An 18,652-nucleotide genomic window follows, 5' to 3' on the forward strand; every position below is an offset into this window, starting at 1 on the left:
ATTTTGCTTAATAATAATGGAAGATTGAAATTTGGTTAACAATGAAAGGTATGAGTTACAAAATTTATTGCATATTCTCATACTAAAATGGCTTGCCAGTTTCTTAGATTTTTCTCACAGAAACGTTATATTTCCACTACATGATTTAATAAGTTTCATCCCAATAAAGAAATTGTATTATAGAAAAAATATGATGGATGACGCTGTATTTTTACCACTACGTCAAAAAAAAATTTCACAATTTGGTAGATATTAGTCTTATAATGACAATTACAGCCAATCAAGATATGTGAATACCATTTTTAGTCTGCTAAAGTGGATATTTGGCATGCTAACATGAACATTTAATGGAACGTATTTATATTTTGCAATGAAAAAAAAAAAAAAAAAAAGCGCCTTCTACTAGTATTAGCATAATAAAAGAATTTGTGACTAAAAAGTATTGGAAAAAAAATACTTAGGAGACAACCTAGAGTTCAGAATATACTTTATGAACAATTAATTACGCTGTTTTGGACATTTTCTATATAACTTTTGTTTGTTTCATTTTTTTAAAATTAGAATCTGTTATTGAACGATTTGCCTTACATCACATTGTCTTTGAGATTATATATATATATATGTGTGTGTGTGTGTGTGTGTGTGTGTGTTTATTTATTTATTTATAAAGTCGATCACCCATCACAATTGTCCGCAAACCCTAAAGCACTTTGGGCTAACTGGAAACTGGATTTGTGATTACTTAATTATAAATTTGCTTCATTCAGAAAATTTATGCATACATGTTTAAATGTTCGAATGTCCTTGCTATATTGAAGTTTCACATTAAACGTTTTCCAAAAAAGAAAAGTTCACAATAAATATTAAAATAAAAATGTCCGAGTACATCCTTTCCATTTTTTTTAATCATTACCATTCTTTTTTCCTTTTCTTTTTGGGTAGTTTTTTTATCATTGCCTTCTCTATTCATATTTGTGTTTTTTTTCCTATAAATAATTGGTATCTATTTTCATTTCCCTTTAGAGGCTTTTACATTTTCAATTTCCCGATCACTCTAACAATTATACATGTTGCAGATTTGTCTATAAAGTCAATATTCAGTACATCAACTTAAGGTGAGCCTTTGTCGCCATAAAGGAGTACAATATCAGTACGAGCATGGTTTTCAGTTTTATTTTTCAAAATTTTTAATCTAATGTTCTAATCTACTTAAAGATTTTATAAATACATTTTTCTTGCTTTGGTTTCCTCGGTACAAATATAATATTCCATTACATGGGGTAAAAACTAGTTTCGAAGATAATTACTCAGGAACAGTCATTTCACAAGAAGCACAGTCACTATTGGCCATAGAAAACTGCTACCCAATTTGAATAAATGGCTAATTTGCTGGATTATAATTAGAATAATAACCATATAGTTTCGTGGACAATACTTTCATAAAAATCAGAAGGATCGTAGAAGGTAAGAGTAAAGAAAAAAATCTTTATTGCACAAGATCTTAAACTCCCAAGCACTGTTGCTGGAAAGCCTTGCCAGGGTTTTCCGGATCAATTTCTGAGTGATGAGGAAAATCATAGGGCATCTTAGAGGCAGGCAACCAAGTTTCACTGAAAACTCTGACAACTTCTTGATAAACAACTGCATTGCCATCTTCTGTTAGATGCAGACCATCTCTGAAAATTGCCAAAAAAAAAAAAAAAAGGGTTGATGAAATCAGTTTTCAGGGTTTGAAGTTGTAAGAGGTTGGCTGAGGCAACTTAAAGAGGGAAAAATTCGATGCCAGATAAGAGAACGTGGATGTGAATATGTAGCAAACAATAATAGAAGATCTGTGTATGGCATCATCTGCAGATCTAAAGTCCCACTCAATCCCCCGCCAGAGAAAAATCTAAATTGAGAGTAGATATAAACCCCAAGCAGTCATTGACATGATTTCCATGAATGAAGATTTAATACTTTCTGCCTGTCTGTCTTAAATAATCAGTGTGGCAGTGTGCACGCTTCAACCTATAGACACAGAATGAGTAAAAGTGATGCAATTACTATGCCAAAATGAGGGAGCTGGATATGCGTTCCTGTGTGCACATTACATAGAATCCTTGAAAAGATACATTACATAGAATCATAAGGAAAAAATCTGAGGTACAGGGAACTTGAAAATTTTAGGTTCAGTGTTGTGCAATTTCTAGGAATCAAAATTTCACAATTTTAAATTATTCCTTTGTAGTTTTCCACAATTCCACCATAAAGGCTGTATTTACTTTGATGTTTTGTCATACTACATGGAGGGTTCAAACTTGGCAGACTATAGCATTCTGGCAGAAACATTCCGCTTAAAAGGATGTCATGAAGTTACTAAAACGGTCGCAGTTCCATTCCTAGTGATATCAGTTTCCTGTGAGTGTCTTTCATAAGATAATGTTACAAAAAGCTACATGATTTACCTTAAGAATTTCTTCTGCCAACCATCCATTTCCTGCATCTTGGACCAGAGATTAATTGAAGGTAGATCTAGTTCCCTGGCTAACTCAACACATTTCTCTGCATAAAGTCCAGCTGTTTCATTGGTTCTTTCTGGCAATTTCATCGCTTTCTCACCATACAAAGCCCTGATTAAGAGATGTAATTTGAAATTATTCTTTTTCAATAAACAGATGAAATCTACTCTTACGTATCTCCTGGATAGCATCCACACCAATCTGTCTTCTCATTTTAAAGCAGTCAGTACTTTTAAATTAGAATCAGGGAGTGCAAAACAAAGATAGGTATAGAACCATGAAAATATCCTGATTACATAGTAAAAGTCGCATTCATCTAGAGTTCAGATATTGCTGGAGCTAACCAAAACAGAGAAATAGATGAAAACGAAGCAATAAAGATTCTCATGATCTCCAAATTGAATGATAGTGTGCCTCTGTGCTAACTTAAATTTTTGAAACAAGACAGAGCCAGTAACAAATTCCACCTTGATGTTCTAGATCTAGATAAAGATATAAACTATCCCACTTTCTAGGTAACATGCCTACACATGCAATAGCACTTTTAATCATTTCAGTTATAGCTGAGTAATGTATCAAAACTTGGAGGTTGTCACTGCAAAAAGAAAATGGTAAAACTGAAAAGTCTGAAATTTGCAGCTGCTCTTAGCCAAGGGCATCAAAAGCAATGGCATTTTTGTTTTGAAATTTTTATGCTCTTGTAAAGCAAGGGCAATGACACTAACTCATTAAAATTTTCAAACAAGCTCGTATTATATTCTAATGTATCGTGTTATGTTCTTGTGACTAACAACTGCTTACTTCATTCGTCACACAAGGACTACAAACTTTAGGAAATGTTGGAATCATGATCAGCATAAATCAATGCAAAGGAAAACCTAATATACCTTGCATATTCTTTGCGGCCTTCCTCATCAACTGGCGGTGGAGTAATGAGAACAATTAACATAGTGGAACAGCATTCCTGCAACAACCTTTAGAGACAATGAGATGTGAATGGGAAAATTCTGGAGGTGATTAGTGTTCCTCTTTTTGGGTCAGAAAAACTGAAAATTGGACTTGACAAACAAATCATTCCATTGCAGCCTTTGACATCAGCAAGAGAGTTAAATGTTATACAAGGTGCACCCTAACTTGAAGGAACTAATTGGGAGTAACTGAGGAGCTCACATAATTGCGTGTTTGGGCAGAATTTTACTTGGATTGCCCAAACATAGGTAAAGGCAAGGCTGTCCATTTAGTTAACAGACCCTCATTTGCCTGGCATAGCAAACCAACTAAGCCACAACCCAGCATTATCTTCCTCTTGAATTTAGCATCTGTTTTTGGCCATTTGGTTTTATGTGTTAATAGTTGTTTGCTGAAGCATTTGTCCACATTTTGAAGGAAGTGGATCAGCTAAAGGCTTTGTCTTGTAAAAGTTTCGGATAATAAAACAACGAATTTCAACCAGCAAAAATAAATAATACAACTAGAAAGCAATCTTGGTCTATTTATAAAAAGTATTTCAGATACATTAAGATCACTACATGTTTTATCCTAACATTCTACATAACACCTTAATTGACTGGTGTTAATTGACTGGTGTTTAGATAACAGCTTATCCGCACACCACTCTAAGACCAAAGTTACCAGTTCGTATGTGACTAGCTAACCACCAGATTTTAAGATGAAAGGATTCTCATACCTGGTTCTCATGGGAATCCAAAAACTATAGATGGTTTTGTAACTCAAAGTTCCAAATACCCTATAATGCATATTCAATTAAACAACCACATTTCTTCAGTGTACTGAACAAAGATTAGAGATGGGAAATATATACCATTCAAACTTCCATTTTTTAATCCACTAACCTGGCACGTGGATTATTGTGAACAAAATTATCTAACGCTAACATCGGGAATTCATACTATACCATTTATACCATATATTATAGATAATTGTACACATGTTAGCAAAAAAAATTTTTTAAGATTTTTTTAAACAAGGGAGGGGTGGGATTTAGGAAGTGGAGAGGGGGAAAGGGGAATTGAACCAAGGTCCTCTAATTCCAGGGCCTCAACCTTAGGCAACTAGACTAAGGCCTCCTCCACAATGTATAATGATGGATATAAATATAACATTAATGTAGTGCAATTATTTCAATGTTGGGGAAATTCCAAGCTATTCTCTGAAAGTAAATGACTTAACAAAGAACATTCATAGTACAATCACAGAGGAACACTTCTTAATATGATCTTACGTTATTATGTCCTAAAGAATCTATAGCACTTCAAGAAAGAGGGGAACAATGTGCACAAAAAATGTTTGTATGCTTATTCATAAAACACAAGAAAATATGAACCTTAAGATGTTGAACCATTCTCCGAAGATTCTCCTTGTATTCATCAACTGGCACATGCTGCCTTGCACTAGTTCTTCCCAAAAGCGCTGCATCATTTGCTCCAAAAAATATGGTTGCAGCAACAGGAGGCGCTGCAGATCCCTTCAAACGAGAATTATTAGCCACCATCTTAAGCTCAAAGATTCTATAAAATTGCAGATGTAAGAGAACCAAAGCTTTTTCAATTCACAGCCACAAAGCATGATATTGTTAGACATAAAGAATCCAATACCACGTAGGAAAAAGGACAATTGCAGATTCATCAATAGTTCAGAAAATAAAGCTTCAGTAGTCAAAAGTTTTTCAATTGTTTTGGTAGCTGCAGGAGCTTCATTCATGAAAACAAAGTAGGAATTTCACAAGATAGTGGTCATTTCTAACAACAGCTGTGTTGTTATGGAATAAACAATTGAACCAGCAAACAAACTGCAACATTAGTCAAATAAGTGAAACAACATCGATCCTCTAGCAGAAAAAAAAAAAAAGAAATAATGTAATGCATGAAGCAACCATATATAAATTCATAAAAAGACAATGAAACGCAGAGTGGGGATATCACTAGTTTGATGTAAAAATAAACCTAGCTTACTCAGATGATAACAAGCTAGACTTTCAGCAATTCAAAAGAATCAAGAGAAGCCCTTGGCAGGCAGAGTACAGCTAACAGTAATTTAGAACCAGAATACAAAAGCTAGCAAGCATCCATGATAAAAATCTTTATGTTGGAAATGCATAAGCTTGAAATAGAGGATAAACATCTACTGATTCTGAAAAAATGCAATTAAATTATGAATTAATATACTCATAAACAAAATTAGTAACAAAACTTCTTGCCATTCCTAAAAGGTTTATGGTACGTCTTTGGGCTCAGTCAAGCTACTCTGAATCCAATTTTATCAGAATTAAAAATCACAAAAAACTTTGCAAGCTTCAGAATTTGATCTAGTACAAAGGCTAGTACTTAATGCTCCAAAAACCAGACTATGGCATGTTAAACTAGACAAAGCATCAGAAGAGAGAAATCCATGAAAGATCAAATTCTTTTGAACAGAATGAAATGAAAAGATTGCCTGTGAAAGTTAACATTGGCTAATTCGTGGGGTTTTAGAAAAGGGGAACTTTGTACCACCACTCTTCGAAGACACAAAACTGAATCTTGTCTACAATATTTCTAGAATGCATTTAACAATGTTAACCAAGAAAACAAAATTTAACTACATGGAAGGTCAAGAAGAGAGAGAATATCAGCTTGTATCTAGAACACAGAAGTAAACCATTGATTTTATTTTTTTTCCATTCAAAAAATCCCAACTGTATCTAGTTACCAGTAACCAGATGAAATAAAATACTGTTCTGTAGGACTTTGCTTAGAGTGACCCTCCCTCTCATCTTCAATCACACATACATTCTATATAACATCTAAATTCCTCTAAATCTGTAATATACAACTTTTTTCATCCAAGTATAACTATCATTCACCCACATACCCTCCACATAGTCGTTAAAAAAATTTTATAATATTCAATATTTCATATCATATTGAAAATTTTTTTCCTTGATTCAACTCAATTTCATTAAAGATCCATAAGGTTTAACATAATGATTATAAATCCACATGACAATTGCCAACAATCATCTCATTTTGTACCTTCAATTTTCTTCACATGTCAATTTTCACCGTTAACTTCCATCTGACACGCATTATCCCTTTACGCTTGTGCACTGTAGCAACCGTTAAACAGCCAAGCTCATTGAAGGAGCTAATACAAAATGAACAAAATTGTGCAAGCAAAGTGCAGGGGAAGTTACCTAAAAGTTAATAAGCCTTATAGCTCTCCCCACATTTTTTTTTTTCCCCAGATTCCACGAATTGAAAGATAGAGGAAATAATCGAAACGACACTACTCAAAAGTATTTTATCCTACCATAAGACTCAGTTGACGGGCTCAATCCACCATTCAAGACTAATTATCATGCAATGCACTTCGCTAACATATCTTCCTGCCAACTAAATTAGCTCCTTTAGATTTTAGTATTAATTGACACAATGCCATAGATCAATGGGTTAATGGTGCACAACGGATATCATCCCTGATTGATCCCAGCAAAGAACGAAAACAGAACACCCAGAAAAACACGCAAAAAAAAAAACACATTTTGATCACAACCCATCAAGCTACATAATAAACAACTCAGAATTAACAAGATTGGAAAATTTTAGTGACAAAAAATACTACCAAATCAGAGGAGAAAATCGGGATACTACCAGAGGGAAAAGGTGATGGAGCAAGAATAAAGCCCATCTGGTGTTGTATCCACCGAACCCACGATTCACTATATCAGCCTTTACATTTCAAAATCAGAAGAAAATCAATTGAATTACAATTACATCGCATTGTCTAATAGATCAGCACTCTGATATTGAAGAGAAAATTGGAGGAAAAAATGGGGAAAAATAAACCTTGCGAGAATAAGTATCAGCAAGAGCAGCACCCCATCCACCTGATCTGAATGATTGTTCAGTTATTGAGTCCCCAAATAGTACAATCTGAGGCCTCATTTTTTTCCTTTTCAGAAGATCTCTGTTTCTCTTCACTGCTCTCGCATGAATAGACGTTAGTGGTCATGGTAGTTAGCCAATACTATTTTCCTTCTTTTTTTTGCCCTTTTTCCCTCTGTTGAAGTTAGTAGACCAGTAGCAGTCGAGTTAGACTAATTAAAGTTCTGTGACACTTTGGGAAGAGGGGCGGGAACGGTTGCAGAATTTGGCCATATATATATATGTATATATAGTCCAAAATTTTGTATCTCGATTTTAACAACATATATGGGATCTATAAAATTTTGTTCTAAAATTACACGTTGTTAAAAATAAGTTACAACATGTGCAAACAAAATTATACCGTGTGTAAAATGCACATAAATGCCAAAAATGATTGCACCTGCAAACGTTCCTACCTCTGGTCCGACATTTTGCATTTTCGGTAGATGCAGCTATGCAAGTAGGGCTGCAAATAACCACTGAGCCAGCTTTGGCTCAGGGCACCAAAGTGGAACTTTAAGTCCTTCTTTAGACCGTAAGTCCGGGTCAAATCTCATTTACAGTGAAAAAAATTTAAAAGTAATGTCAGAGTATCTCTTTGATTAGGTTTGTATACCTCTTGTTAGCCCTTTATAAAATCTCTTTAAGCTCTCTTTCCTCTAAAATGGGATAAATAAGATTATACAAATATTATCGTTATTGACAAAAAAATATATAGAGTTGCAAATGAGATGAATCCAGCTGGGCACTGTAACATTGAGGTTTAATTGATTATTTGTAGGTTCAAGTTTGACTTGAGCTAAATTTAAATGTTATTAACTCGTATTCTAAGTAGCTTGAATTATTTCTACCTGAATTTGATCAACTTATGCTTGTTGAGTTTAGTCTAATTTTGAAAGTTCATAAATAAAAATCTGGGGTGGCAGTTGATTTTGACTAAAAAATCTTAAAACTCCATTCAATTCGAATCGCAAAATTAGGGTACTTAGACCGATTTTAGAAAATGGATCCGATCAACATAGGGTTAGTCCCAGTTCACAAGCTTTTAAAATTTGTGAGTACCCGACCCGATTGGATATGCAAGGATATAATTTTAATGTTGTCTATTAAAACTAAAATTAATAAGAGAGTATGTAACTATCTTTCATCAAATTTTCATATTTCAGATAATGTACTTTACTTTTCCAACAATATATGGCTATTAACTTACTAAACTTGTTAATTATGTAATATATTTAGGGAAAATGGCCAATTTAGTCCATATACTTGTGTCGATTTAGTCTCTTTATTTTATTCTTGGCCAATTGGATACCTTAACTTAAAATGCAAGTCTAATTGAGACCCTTTGCGGCGGCGCCACCAGAAAATATCAAGTGGGCGGGAAATTGACCACATAATGAGGGCTACTTTTGTAACATCATTTATGGGGCTCTAAAACGGTAACAAAATGAGGAGCTTTAGACTCTGAAATCAAAGTGAGGAGCTTAAGTTGAATTGGAGAGCTAGGGTTCATCCAAGAAATGGGTAGTCAACGTAAATTCGCAGATTGTGTACAGAATCATTGCAAATACAGGTAAGGAGAAATTAGGCCAAAGCAACATCAAGTTCAGGTAGCGTTTCAAGTAATAATGGCGCAAATCAATTTGAAATAGCAACGGAGATTTATCGAGGAAAGGATGAATACTACAATGGAGACCTAGGTGTGTGCTGCCACTGCCTTGAAGAGTGTTGAGTAGTTATTTCGTGGACAGAATCAAATCCTTCGAGAAGATTTCACGGCTGCAAAAACTATGGGGTACTATTTCTTGGTTCTTGGTAAACATATTTCAAATCTAAAAAGTTAATGAATTTTGTTGAAGTAAACTATGAATTAATTGTGAATGCAGAAATCTGGAGCTTGTAATTTCTTTCTATGGTACGATCCACCCATACCTCAAAAGATGAAGAATGTAATTGCTTCATTATTGAGGGATCTCAGACATGTGGAAGCAGAAAATGCAACATGTTGAGATCCGAAAATTGAGAACAAAAGTGAAACTAATGATATTGGCATGTGTTTGTTTATGTTGCTACGCTTTAATTACTACTGTGCTTGCTGGCAATGGAAGACAAAAGCAAGGTGTGTTGGTGTTGAAGATGTTGAACTAGTTTTGGACATGTTGTAGATCCTTCAAATACATGGCAGCTAATTTCTCCTGAATTTGTACATGTTGTCAAGAGAAATATGGTAGTATGTTATGAACTTTTGAGGAGAAATGTGATTCATTGTAAACTTGAATGTGAATGATAAGCAGCCAAGTGCACTAGTTTTTGGTTTTGAATTGTTTGGGAATTGATTTGGTCACTGGAAACTTGTGGAAGCAAAAATGAAAATGGACAAAATTGAAGCCCGTTTATGGACATTTCCACCTGGAACTTTTCCAACGAAATATCTAACATGGTCAGCAAATAAAGTTCTTAAAAGATAGAATTTTGCTTGTAATTTGACCCTTCCATTGGGCACCAATTCAACAAAATAGCTTACAGAGTTAAATAAAGGTTATGCAGTCAGAATTACACAATCAAGCTGTCTGCTAATACCAAAAGTGCCTCCAAAAGTAACTACAACAGCCAATGGTTGCACAAACAAGCTATCTGCTAATGCCATAAAATCTAAAAGTAACTACAACAACCAACGTTTGAGCAACTTGGTTTAATGAAGCCAATGCATGTTAACCCTTCCACTACAAGAAGTCCCAAAAATAGTCAAAACTAACTAAATTAACAAAAAGTAACCGCCGTCAACATGTTTCAGCAACATATGACTATCTTCAACTGTCTTCATTATTGTCCATGAAGTTATCCAATTCATCCAACAACCTATGCACCTGTAAAATACATTTGAAATAAGAACCAGCAAAGAGTAATGGTTGATAGTTTGAAATTAGACCGAGTTTTTAATGCCAAAAACATACAGTTTGTTTTCTTCTTTTGCCTTTTCCTGGAGATACAATAGCAGCCATCCTGGATCTCCAAAGTTGGGCTCGCGCGCAGGTACAAGTTTTTTTGCTTTGGCCTAGAGCATGACAAAAAAAATAGCATGCAGTACGACGAACTCTTTTTGAACTTAACTCTGGAGCTGAGGACTGCACGTGAATTGTTTCAGCCACCTCACTAGCTTGGATATTGACTATTGAGCAGTGAAACATACATGTAGTAAGCATGCCATCTAAACACACTTAAATTAAAAAATATGCAAGCTTCAGTGATTAAAAAATATACATGAATTGGACTTTGTGGCTGCCATATTTTTTGAAGGTTTGCTGTCTACTTCAGTGATTGTTGTAGACGCAGACACATGTGTTTCTTGTGTTGCTTGGGTATTAGTTGTCCCTGAGGCAATCCATGGACAAGTTCTAACACTGTGCCTATGTCCTTTGCATTTTTTGCACTTGTTGGAGTTCAAAGGAGGTTGCCTTCCACTACCTTCAGCAGCCATCGCATCAGCTGCATGGTTCAATGGACATCTTCTTATATTATGCCCTTTGTTTTGACATTTGGTAAAAGTAATCTGTGTAACACCCTTCCTAGAGAATCTCGTACAGCCTTTAGAATTAGACTATTGCTCATCTGGTTCCCTTCTCCTTGTCTTTTTGGGCCTCTCAGGAAGTTTCAACTTTTTTTGTGTATTAATATGGTTCTTCTTTGATTTGATCCAGTTATTGGGTCCATTAATCGGTCCAATAGCTGGCTCATAGGCTTTCAAATAGGCATCTCTTGAATAACAAGGATTCATAAGATGCTCTAGCTCATTTTGCTGCAATCCAACACAGTACACAACATGTCAACATGGAATACCGGTAAGTTCCCACCACCTACATGTGCATGTCCTTCTCTTCATATCAACTACAAAAGTGCCTCCGTACATGTGTGTTACCTCGAATCTGTCATCAACAGCCCACCTTGCAATGTTTGACTTGGCATCATTCTTAGCTTTTTCCAATTTTTTTAGAATTTTGGGACAGATTTCTTCATTCATTTTTCTCATCCATTCCCTCTTTGTCCGAAGCCGCTTTATAAGATATATTCTAATATTTTCAAGCATGCCAAGAATAGGTTTTTCCCTTGCATCTAAAATCACCGAATTAAAGCTTTCACAAAGTTTGTTCAGAACAATGTCACATTTAACTGTAGTCCAAAAATATGACCATGACCAATATCGGGGCGATGTATTATCCATTAACCACTTGTGTGCACTCTCATCATATTGTTTCAAGGTATCCATCTCGAACTTAAATCTGTTTACATAGCCCTTGCACAGCCCCAAAACATGCCCTTTATTGTCTCGCCAAGATGCTGTTTCTTGAAGTTATTGTGTAGATGTCTCACACAGTGCCTATGTTCCACATTTGGAAGAATATCATACATGGCTAAACCCAATCCCTGCCATCAATAAATGTCAAAAATTAAGCAATCATGAACTAAAGTAATATGGTATTTAAAACTCAGCCATAGTCGTATACATTACCTTTTGTCGATCACTTATAAATGTCCACTTGGTTTGCACATGGATGCTGAGATCAAATTTTCAAAAATCGATGAACCACCTCCAAGAATTCTTATTTTCTACCTCAACAACTGGGTATGCAACATGATAGATGCAATCATTTGCATCTATCCCTACAGCTGTTAGTAGAACTCCCGAGTGTAGATCACGTAGATGGCAGCCATATACACCAACAACATCTCTACAGCCGGCTTTGAAACCTTTCTTCAATGCTGCGAAGCAAATGTATAACCTCTGGAATCACTCTTTTCCACTAAGCTCATCAATCTCTGTCTCCATATGAATAGCTGATCCTGGATTTGATCGCAATAGTTCATCACAATAGTCCCACATCCTTTTGTACTATTCCTTGTAGTTCCCTTGGATCAACACCTTTGCCTTTGCGAATGTCTTGTAAACATGATCTTTGGTAATATGCACATTCAATTCTCGATGGACTTTTTCCTTAAACTCTCCAACTGAAATCTTCCTATTCAACCGTAAGACTCTTTATAATGTACACTTAGAAACTCAGAATTGGCCAGCTTATGGTAGAATGTCCTTCCGCATCCATGTTGTGGCCCCATAGTCCGTATGACAAAGGCATCACTATCTGATTCCTTGGTCGCATGGAGGAACCATTTGCACTTAGCATTCTTGCATTTTGCCCTTATTCTATTGGCATCATTCTTCTTCCAACCATGGTTCTTGCCCTACAACACCCCATAATAATCAACTGCAGCTTTGAGTACCTTCTTTGTATCAAACAATAACCCAACAAAAAATCTTGGATCTTTCATGTCAATTTCTGGTCTAAACCGAACATGCCTTGACTTCTTTGGTCCACTTTCTTCATTCGAGAGCCCATAATGGATGTTTAACTCTTCTGTGTTCATTGAGTCTGATTCTTCTTGGACAGGAATCTGCTCTCCATCATAAATGTTGAAATCAGCAGCAGCATAAGTTTCTCTTACCTGTGCATGTTCTTGTTTAGGTGTGTGTGTTTTTTTCCTATTCTCTTTACACCTGTCTCTGAACATTTTCCCTACATACCAACCTCAAGATTGCTAATCTGATTTTCAAATGACTTATCAATATTGGATGTACAATTCTTGTATATTATATCATCCTCATCTTTGCTAAAATCATAATCACTGTCATGAAAATCATCACAACTATCATCACTGTCATCAGCCTCAGCCTCCTCGCTATCTTCTACAGTTTTACTAACTCTTCTTTTGCTTTTTTTCCCTTTACCCCATCAACTTCTTCTGGTGTTGCATCAACTGGAAGTTGATTACTCTCAAAGAAGTTATCAAATGTCATATCTACATGGAACAAGTCTTCATTTTCTTGAGTTGAGCAACCCTTACTAGCATCATTTTCATCTGCTTTTGTCAACAAGTCTTTATTTTCAGCAGTTGAGTAGTCCTTGCCAACATTCAAAAGTCTGATATGAAACTCACAAACTACATAAAGTTCAGCTTTACCGCTATGTTTACCTATACAAGTCATCTCCCACATATCCTCCTCAACATGTATTTCTCTAAGTCTTAACTTTCTATTTACTGAAGGGATTCTATACATGTATCTACAATCATCAGTATACCCAAGATACTCACAATAAGTCTTCATAATTTTCAGGTTCATTCTTGGAGCAATAACCCCTTCAAAAAGCTCCATGCTACCCCCTACATATTGTTGTTCTGTTTCTTCGACATAAACCCCGCCATAGTAAATGGCCAGGTCAAACACATCCAACTGTTTACCTATTGTGTTTTGCAAAAGACGACAAAGGAAAAATATATGTTAAACCCTTGTCGATACATGCTCCTGTCTGCCCTTTGAGCAACATGAAAGCAACTTCTCAAAAATAAAGCCTTAGGGACCACATGAACCATCTTTTTTGAAGAAAAAACAAAAAACTGAAGCCAATTGACCCCATTCGAGTAATGCAATGCAGTATAATAAACAGAATTGGAACCAGATAAACCAATCCCATATACCATTAAATCAGTTAACAAATAAACCAACCCCACACCAAATGAATCCTCTTTTTTCAAAAAGAAATTTTGAACAAAATTAAACCTTTTCTGGTTTCCCATCAGATGACGCATTCCAGAAATGTGGCGTAATAAACACAATTGCAAGCATACCAACCCACATTTCATAGCATTAAACAAGTTAACAAAGGAATAAAATCAATTCCTAAACATTTGAACTTACTATTTCTGCTTGATTGTCCTTCATCGAAATCGCCTTTCATGCTCAATTCGCACTCCATTTTGTCTATTGCTGCAATCTCATCGGCCTCCTCTTTCTTGTCCATCATCAATCACTGGAATTTTGCCCAAATATCTCTTGGAATTTTGCCCAAATAACCCTAATTGTTTTCTATATAAGTCACTTTCAATAAGTGATGTTTAGACTCTAATTTTGTTACCGAATGATTTTTGTTACTGTTTTAGAGCCCCATAAGTGATGTTACAAAAGTAGCCCTTATTATGTGGTCAATTTCCCGCCCGCTTGATATTTTCTGGTAGCGCTGCCGCAAAGGGTCTCAATTGGACTTGTATTTTAAGTTAAGGTATCCAATTGGCCAAGAATAAAATAAAGGGACTAAATCGACACAAGTATAAAAGTATAGGGACTAAATTGGCTATTTTTCCATATATTCATTATTTTATTGCTAAGAATAAATGTTATTTAAAAACTTACTTAGTATAAAGATGCAAGAATGGATGGTTATGCAATCCTTTTTAACAAGTAATGAATTAGATTTAAATAAAGTTGTTTAGACGTTTAATTATTTTTTTATTTCAATTATGAAAATGTGATTCTTTTTTTATTTAAAATTAGGTATCAGGTGCTCCAACCACTTTGCTCAATACCCAGTCATTCAACTACCCTATGATCGTAGACCGGTTATTGTTTAATTTTTTATCAAACCATGACAGAGTTGTTTTATGACCCGAGTACATGACATACATTTTCTCATTCTCAAAATTGAAGGGATCGCAAAGTTTGAGATACTTAAAAAACACATTTTAATAAATATTCTTGGGTTTGGAACTAAATTCCTAAGACCTATTTGAAATATATATATATATATATATATGTATGTATATGTAATTGAAATTTGTAAAATGTCATAAGAGTGTCTATAGTTCTCCAAACTATCCATGGGTCAGAATACAATAGCTATAAGCATCAAGCTTATGTCAAGAAAATTTAAAGAAAAATTTATAATTAAAAAAAAAGGTGCACCAAAAGACAAACGGCTTTCAGATTTTCCAAATTTTCCACTCAAATCCGGTAAAAACTGAATTGGACTGAGTATTTGCCAATAGATATTTCAAATAAGCTTAGGCTAAATTTTTTTTTTTTAAATGCTTAGATTAGACATCTATCAAAAATAATTGTTAACCAGTCGATTCAACTCATCCTTGTTTTGACTTCAATTAGCAGCTTATACCAAAAATTTTCCTCATTGTTGTGATTTTGAAAACTAACAAAATAAAAGAATCTCATTAATATTAACATATTAATTTTGTTTACCTCATTAACATATTTCTCTCATCTCCTCTCCCCTTTTGCATTTCCTTCTTAATGGTTACATACCCAATTACAATAAGGGCACTCTAATAAATTATACCAACTCGGCAAAATTGTTAATTAAACCTTCCATTTTCTCTTTTTCTGCTTTTCCTTGTAAGGCTTAAAGTCTCCCTTTAGATTTAAAAAAAAAAAAAAAATCTAATCGTATCCAACCTTTCTTCAGTTAGTGAACCTTTAACCTTAATGTGCATTTGCCCAGCCGAAAACGAAAAAGACATGAAATTTTTTTTCCTTCAGAAAATATATCCATAAGTACAATTCTCCAACATAAAAACATGTCTTAGTCAAAGAAACATAGTACTCACTTGCTAACTTATCCTCAAAAAAACAAAAAAAAACAAAAAAACAAAAAGTATCCAATACTTTTAGACCAAGTTGCATTTCACCATCAATGTTATTTGCTGTTTCGCAGGCAAGGACTTAGAAAACAACTCCATCCCCCAATATATCGCAAGAAAATGAGACTTTGAAATAACATGAGTATTTTCTTTATTCCATTTTTTGGTATTTCTTTAAAAAAAAATCAAGGTTTATTCTCTAAATACCGACATATGTCCTCATCAAATAAAGTATTGTTTCTTTAGAAGTTTTCAACCTCAGGAAAAAAAACCCTTAGAAATTGGAAAACAAAATCAACTAAAGAGGCTCATGCTTTTTGAAATTAGGCACAATATTCAACACATGCAGATGATGTTTTGGAAAATAAAAATGTATCCTAACCCTAGTCTCTTGGTTAGATTCAGGCAATTTGTAGTTACCCTATTCTTCAATTTGGATCGAATCAATGTTCACTAACTAGTAAACCGACATAATAAAACAGATGTTAAAATATAGCCTTATAGGTTTTTTTTTTCCTTTTTGGTTTTATGTGAAGACTCCAATTCCTCCTTCCTCTCCCTATGGAATTACAAAAGATTCGAAAACAATTTTAACAACGATTGAAACATATTACCGCCCCCCAACCCCCCCCCCCCCCCCCAAAAAAAAAAAAAAAAAAGAAAAAACTGCTCCTTTCCACCCGATAATTCCTGTCCCAAAAAGATGCTAATAATCCATTAGAGCAGTTAAATCATTTAGAAAGTCCAAGCACTTGTCTTTTCTTGTTCTTGAACTACTAATGAAAATATCCAAACACTTGAAATCCCTCCATTCACCAAGTGGTATACCCTCTTCTGTCTTCTTGTCTCTGTCTATCACTGTCGCCCTCACAGAAGGAAGAAAGCCTTACTCCAACACAGGCAAAAGGAAACTCTCTGGTCATTGCATTATGTATTCAGTGGCCTTTGGATTGGGACCATGAAGTCATTGCCCACTTCTCTAATGAAGTTAGGTAGGCAAACTACAGGAACGATTCTCATTGTTGTAACATCCCCCTAACATATGAGAAGATGGTGGAAAATTGTATGCTTTCCACTACGTCGTGTAGCTTGCAAGTTGGCCAAGTTACCAGTTGAAGTCCAAGCAATTTCCCAATATCATCCTACATCCTTTGCTTGTCTTCCCAGTGGAGTCGGTTATTGTACTCCAGGCGTCACGTCACAGTGCCTTTATGATGGCACTAGAACTAGATTTCAGACAACAAAATTATCAAAGCAAGAAATGAAAAATAAAAGGCAACTTTTCGATTGAGCAATAAAGATTTGCATATGGCGACCTCCTGATCCAACTGCAATGTAGCAGACTCTGATAAAGCAAAGAGTAGGCCTAAAAGCTAAGTATTGACACTATGAAGGAAATATGGTAACTTTGGGGAAGGATGCTGTTGATGGAAGACTTCTACACCAACCTTAATGACCACATAGCAAACAGAGCAATTACTGCATACTCGAGTTCAAACCAGGCATCAATTTCTGCTAGCATGAAGTGAATGACTGCCTGGTTCTTCTTCCCAACAAATATAGGAACATTTACAGCATTAAGTAAAACAAGATAAAGAAGGTTAAGTGAACAAGAAAGGATGACAGCAGTTGTCTTTGTGGATGAGATAGGAGAGAACAAGCAAAAGAAGAGTAGACAAATTTGTTTGTTTGAACCATAGCAGAAAAAGATTCTTTTGTCCTGCTCCAAACCAAACTATCATATTAAGTAGAAAAGATTTGGCGCGCGTATGATATTCCACCAAGCTGTTCATAAAGAAACATCTTTCATGTCAAAGGTACATTATCTTCAAGTGAGTGCTCTGCAGAGGACGCAAGAAAGCTACGTGCTATGCATCTAGTTTCAAGCTCTACACACTTAATGACAAGAAAAGCAGGTATATTTGTCGCCTTTAGCAGATAAGCGAGGCATGACTTGAAGAATCCTGCTGCATCATTTATCCCATGTTATGTCAGCAAATCTTTGACTATTGGCTAGGATATTAGCATCTTAAAAAAGTAAAGCACAAGTTTAAGGCCCTCAGCTAATTATATCACACTTGAAAATTCCAACTAATGAAGCTCACATATATCTTAGAACCCTAAAAGTAGAAGACAAATCCCATGATCAACTTGCTATAAGATTTGAAATACAAATCATGACATAAATTGTTATTTTTGAATTACAATAGGATGTGGCCTTTAATCATGGGATACAATTAACAGGTGGTACTAGTGGAGCAACAATCATTCACATCAGGCAAATGTAAAAAAAGAGATGTGAACCATCATACATGCAGTAAGTTATGCTTCTGAAACTGCAAGTACGTATTACCACTATGATCGTGCATAACATGCTTTATTATTCGCACATAGGTTACACATTGAAAGTCACATAACTAGCTATCAAGTACATCAGAGTCATCAGAGTTTAGATTGAAGTTTATTCTAACACTACATGGCACTATATGCTGTGAGTGATATCTGAGTAACTGGTGCTTGCACGGTCTGAAAAGAATAAGAGTTAATTCCGACCACATTTTATTTGCAGCAGTCATGTTCACCATTCGTTCTACAGAGCTTCAATCTGCATTTTCTTTATAAAATATATAAAAGTACGCAGGCATTCTTTACTGAACCAGATATATTGCAACTTGAGATTGAACCAAAAGAGCAAAAAAATTATAGGTAAACAGACCAAAAGTGAATAAATATATTATTCACAAA

The 18,652-nt window shown here is 35.0% G+C and overlaps 1 protein-coding gene and 1 long non-coding RNA gene across 3 annotated transcripts; both read right to left on the minus strand.

The window, feature by feature from the left end:
• Positions 1-1,368: 1,368 nt before the first annotated feature.
• Positions 1,369-7,564, minus strand: LOC140005291 (GDSL esterase/lipase At5g62930-like). 2 transcript variants are annotated; one of them, XM_072046074.1, is made up of 6 exons: positions 7,346-7,564; positions 7,151-7,228; positions 4,846-4,976; positions 3,389-3,475; positions 2,448-2,612; positions 1,369-1,676 (listed from the first exon to the last, which is right to left on the minus strand). In XM_072046074.1, the coding sequence occupies exons 1-6, from the start codon at positions 7,442-7,444 to the stop codon at positions 1,502-1,504; spliced, it is 735 nt and encodes a 244-aa protein (XP_071902175.1). In that variant the 5' UTR covers positions 7,445-7,564; the 3' UTR covers positions 1,369-1,501. The 2 variants fall into 2 exon arrangements, with proteins under 2 accessions (XP_071902175.1, XP_071902174.1); XM_072046073.1 differs by having other exon boundaries at positions 3,389-3,465; positions 4,846-4,986; positions 7,346-7,561.
• A 3,855-nt stretch (positions 7,565-11,419) lies between these two features.
• LOC140004924 (uncharacterized) lies at positions 11,420-13,774 on the minus strand. Its single transcript, XR_011812740.1, has 2 exons — positions 11,934-13,774; positions 11,420-11,848 (listed from the first exon to the last, which is right to left on the minus strand). It is a non-coding gene; the product is annotated as an uncharacterized lncRNA (long non-coding RNA).
• Between the last annotated feature and the right edge of the window lie 4,878 nt (positions 13,775-18,652).

This window comes from Coffea arabica, chromosome 4c (genome assembly GCF_036785885.1).
Source record: "Coffea arabica cultivar ET-39 chromosome 4c, Coffea Arabica ET-39 HiFi, whole genome shotgun sequence".
Classification (NCBI taxonomy): Eukaryota; Viridiplantae; Streptophyta; class Magnoliopsida; order Gentianales; family Rubiaceae; genus Coffea; species Coffea arabica.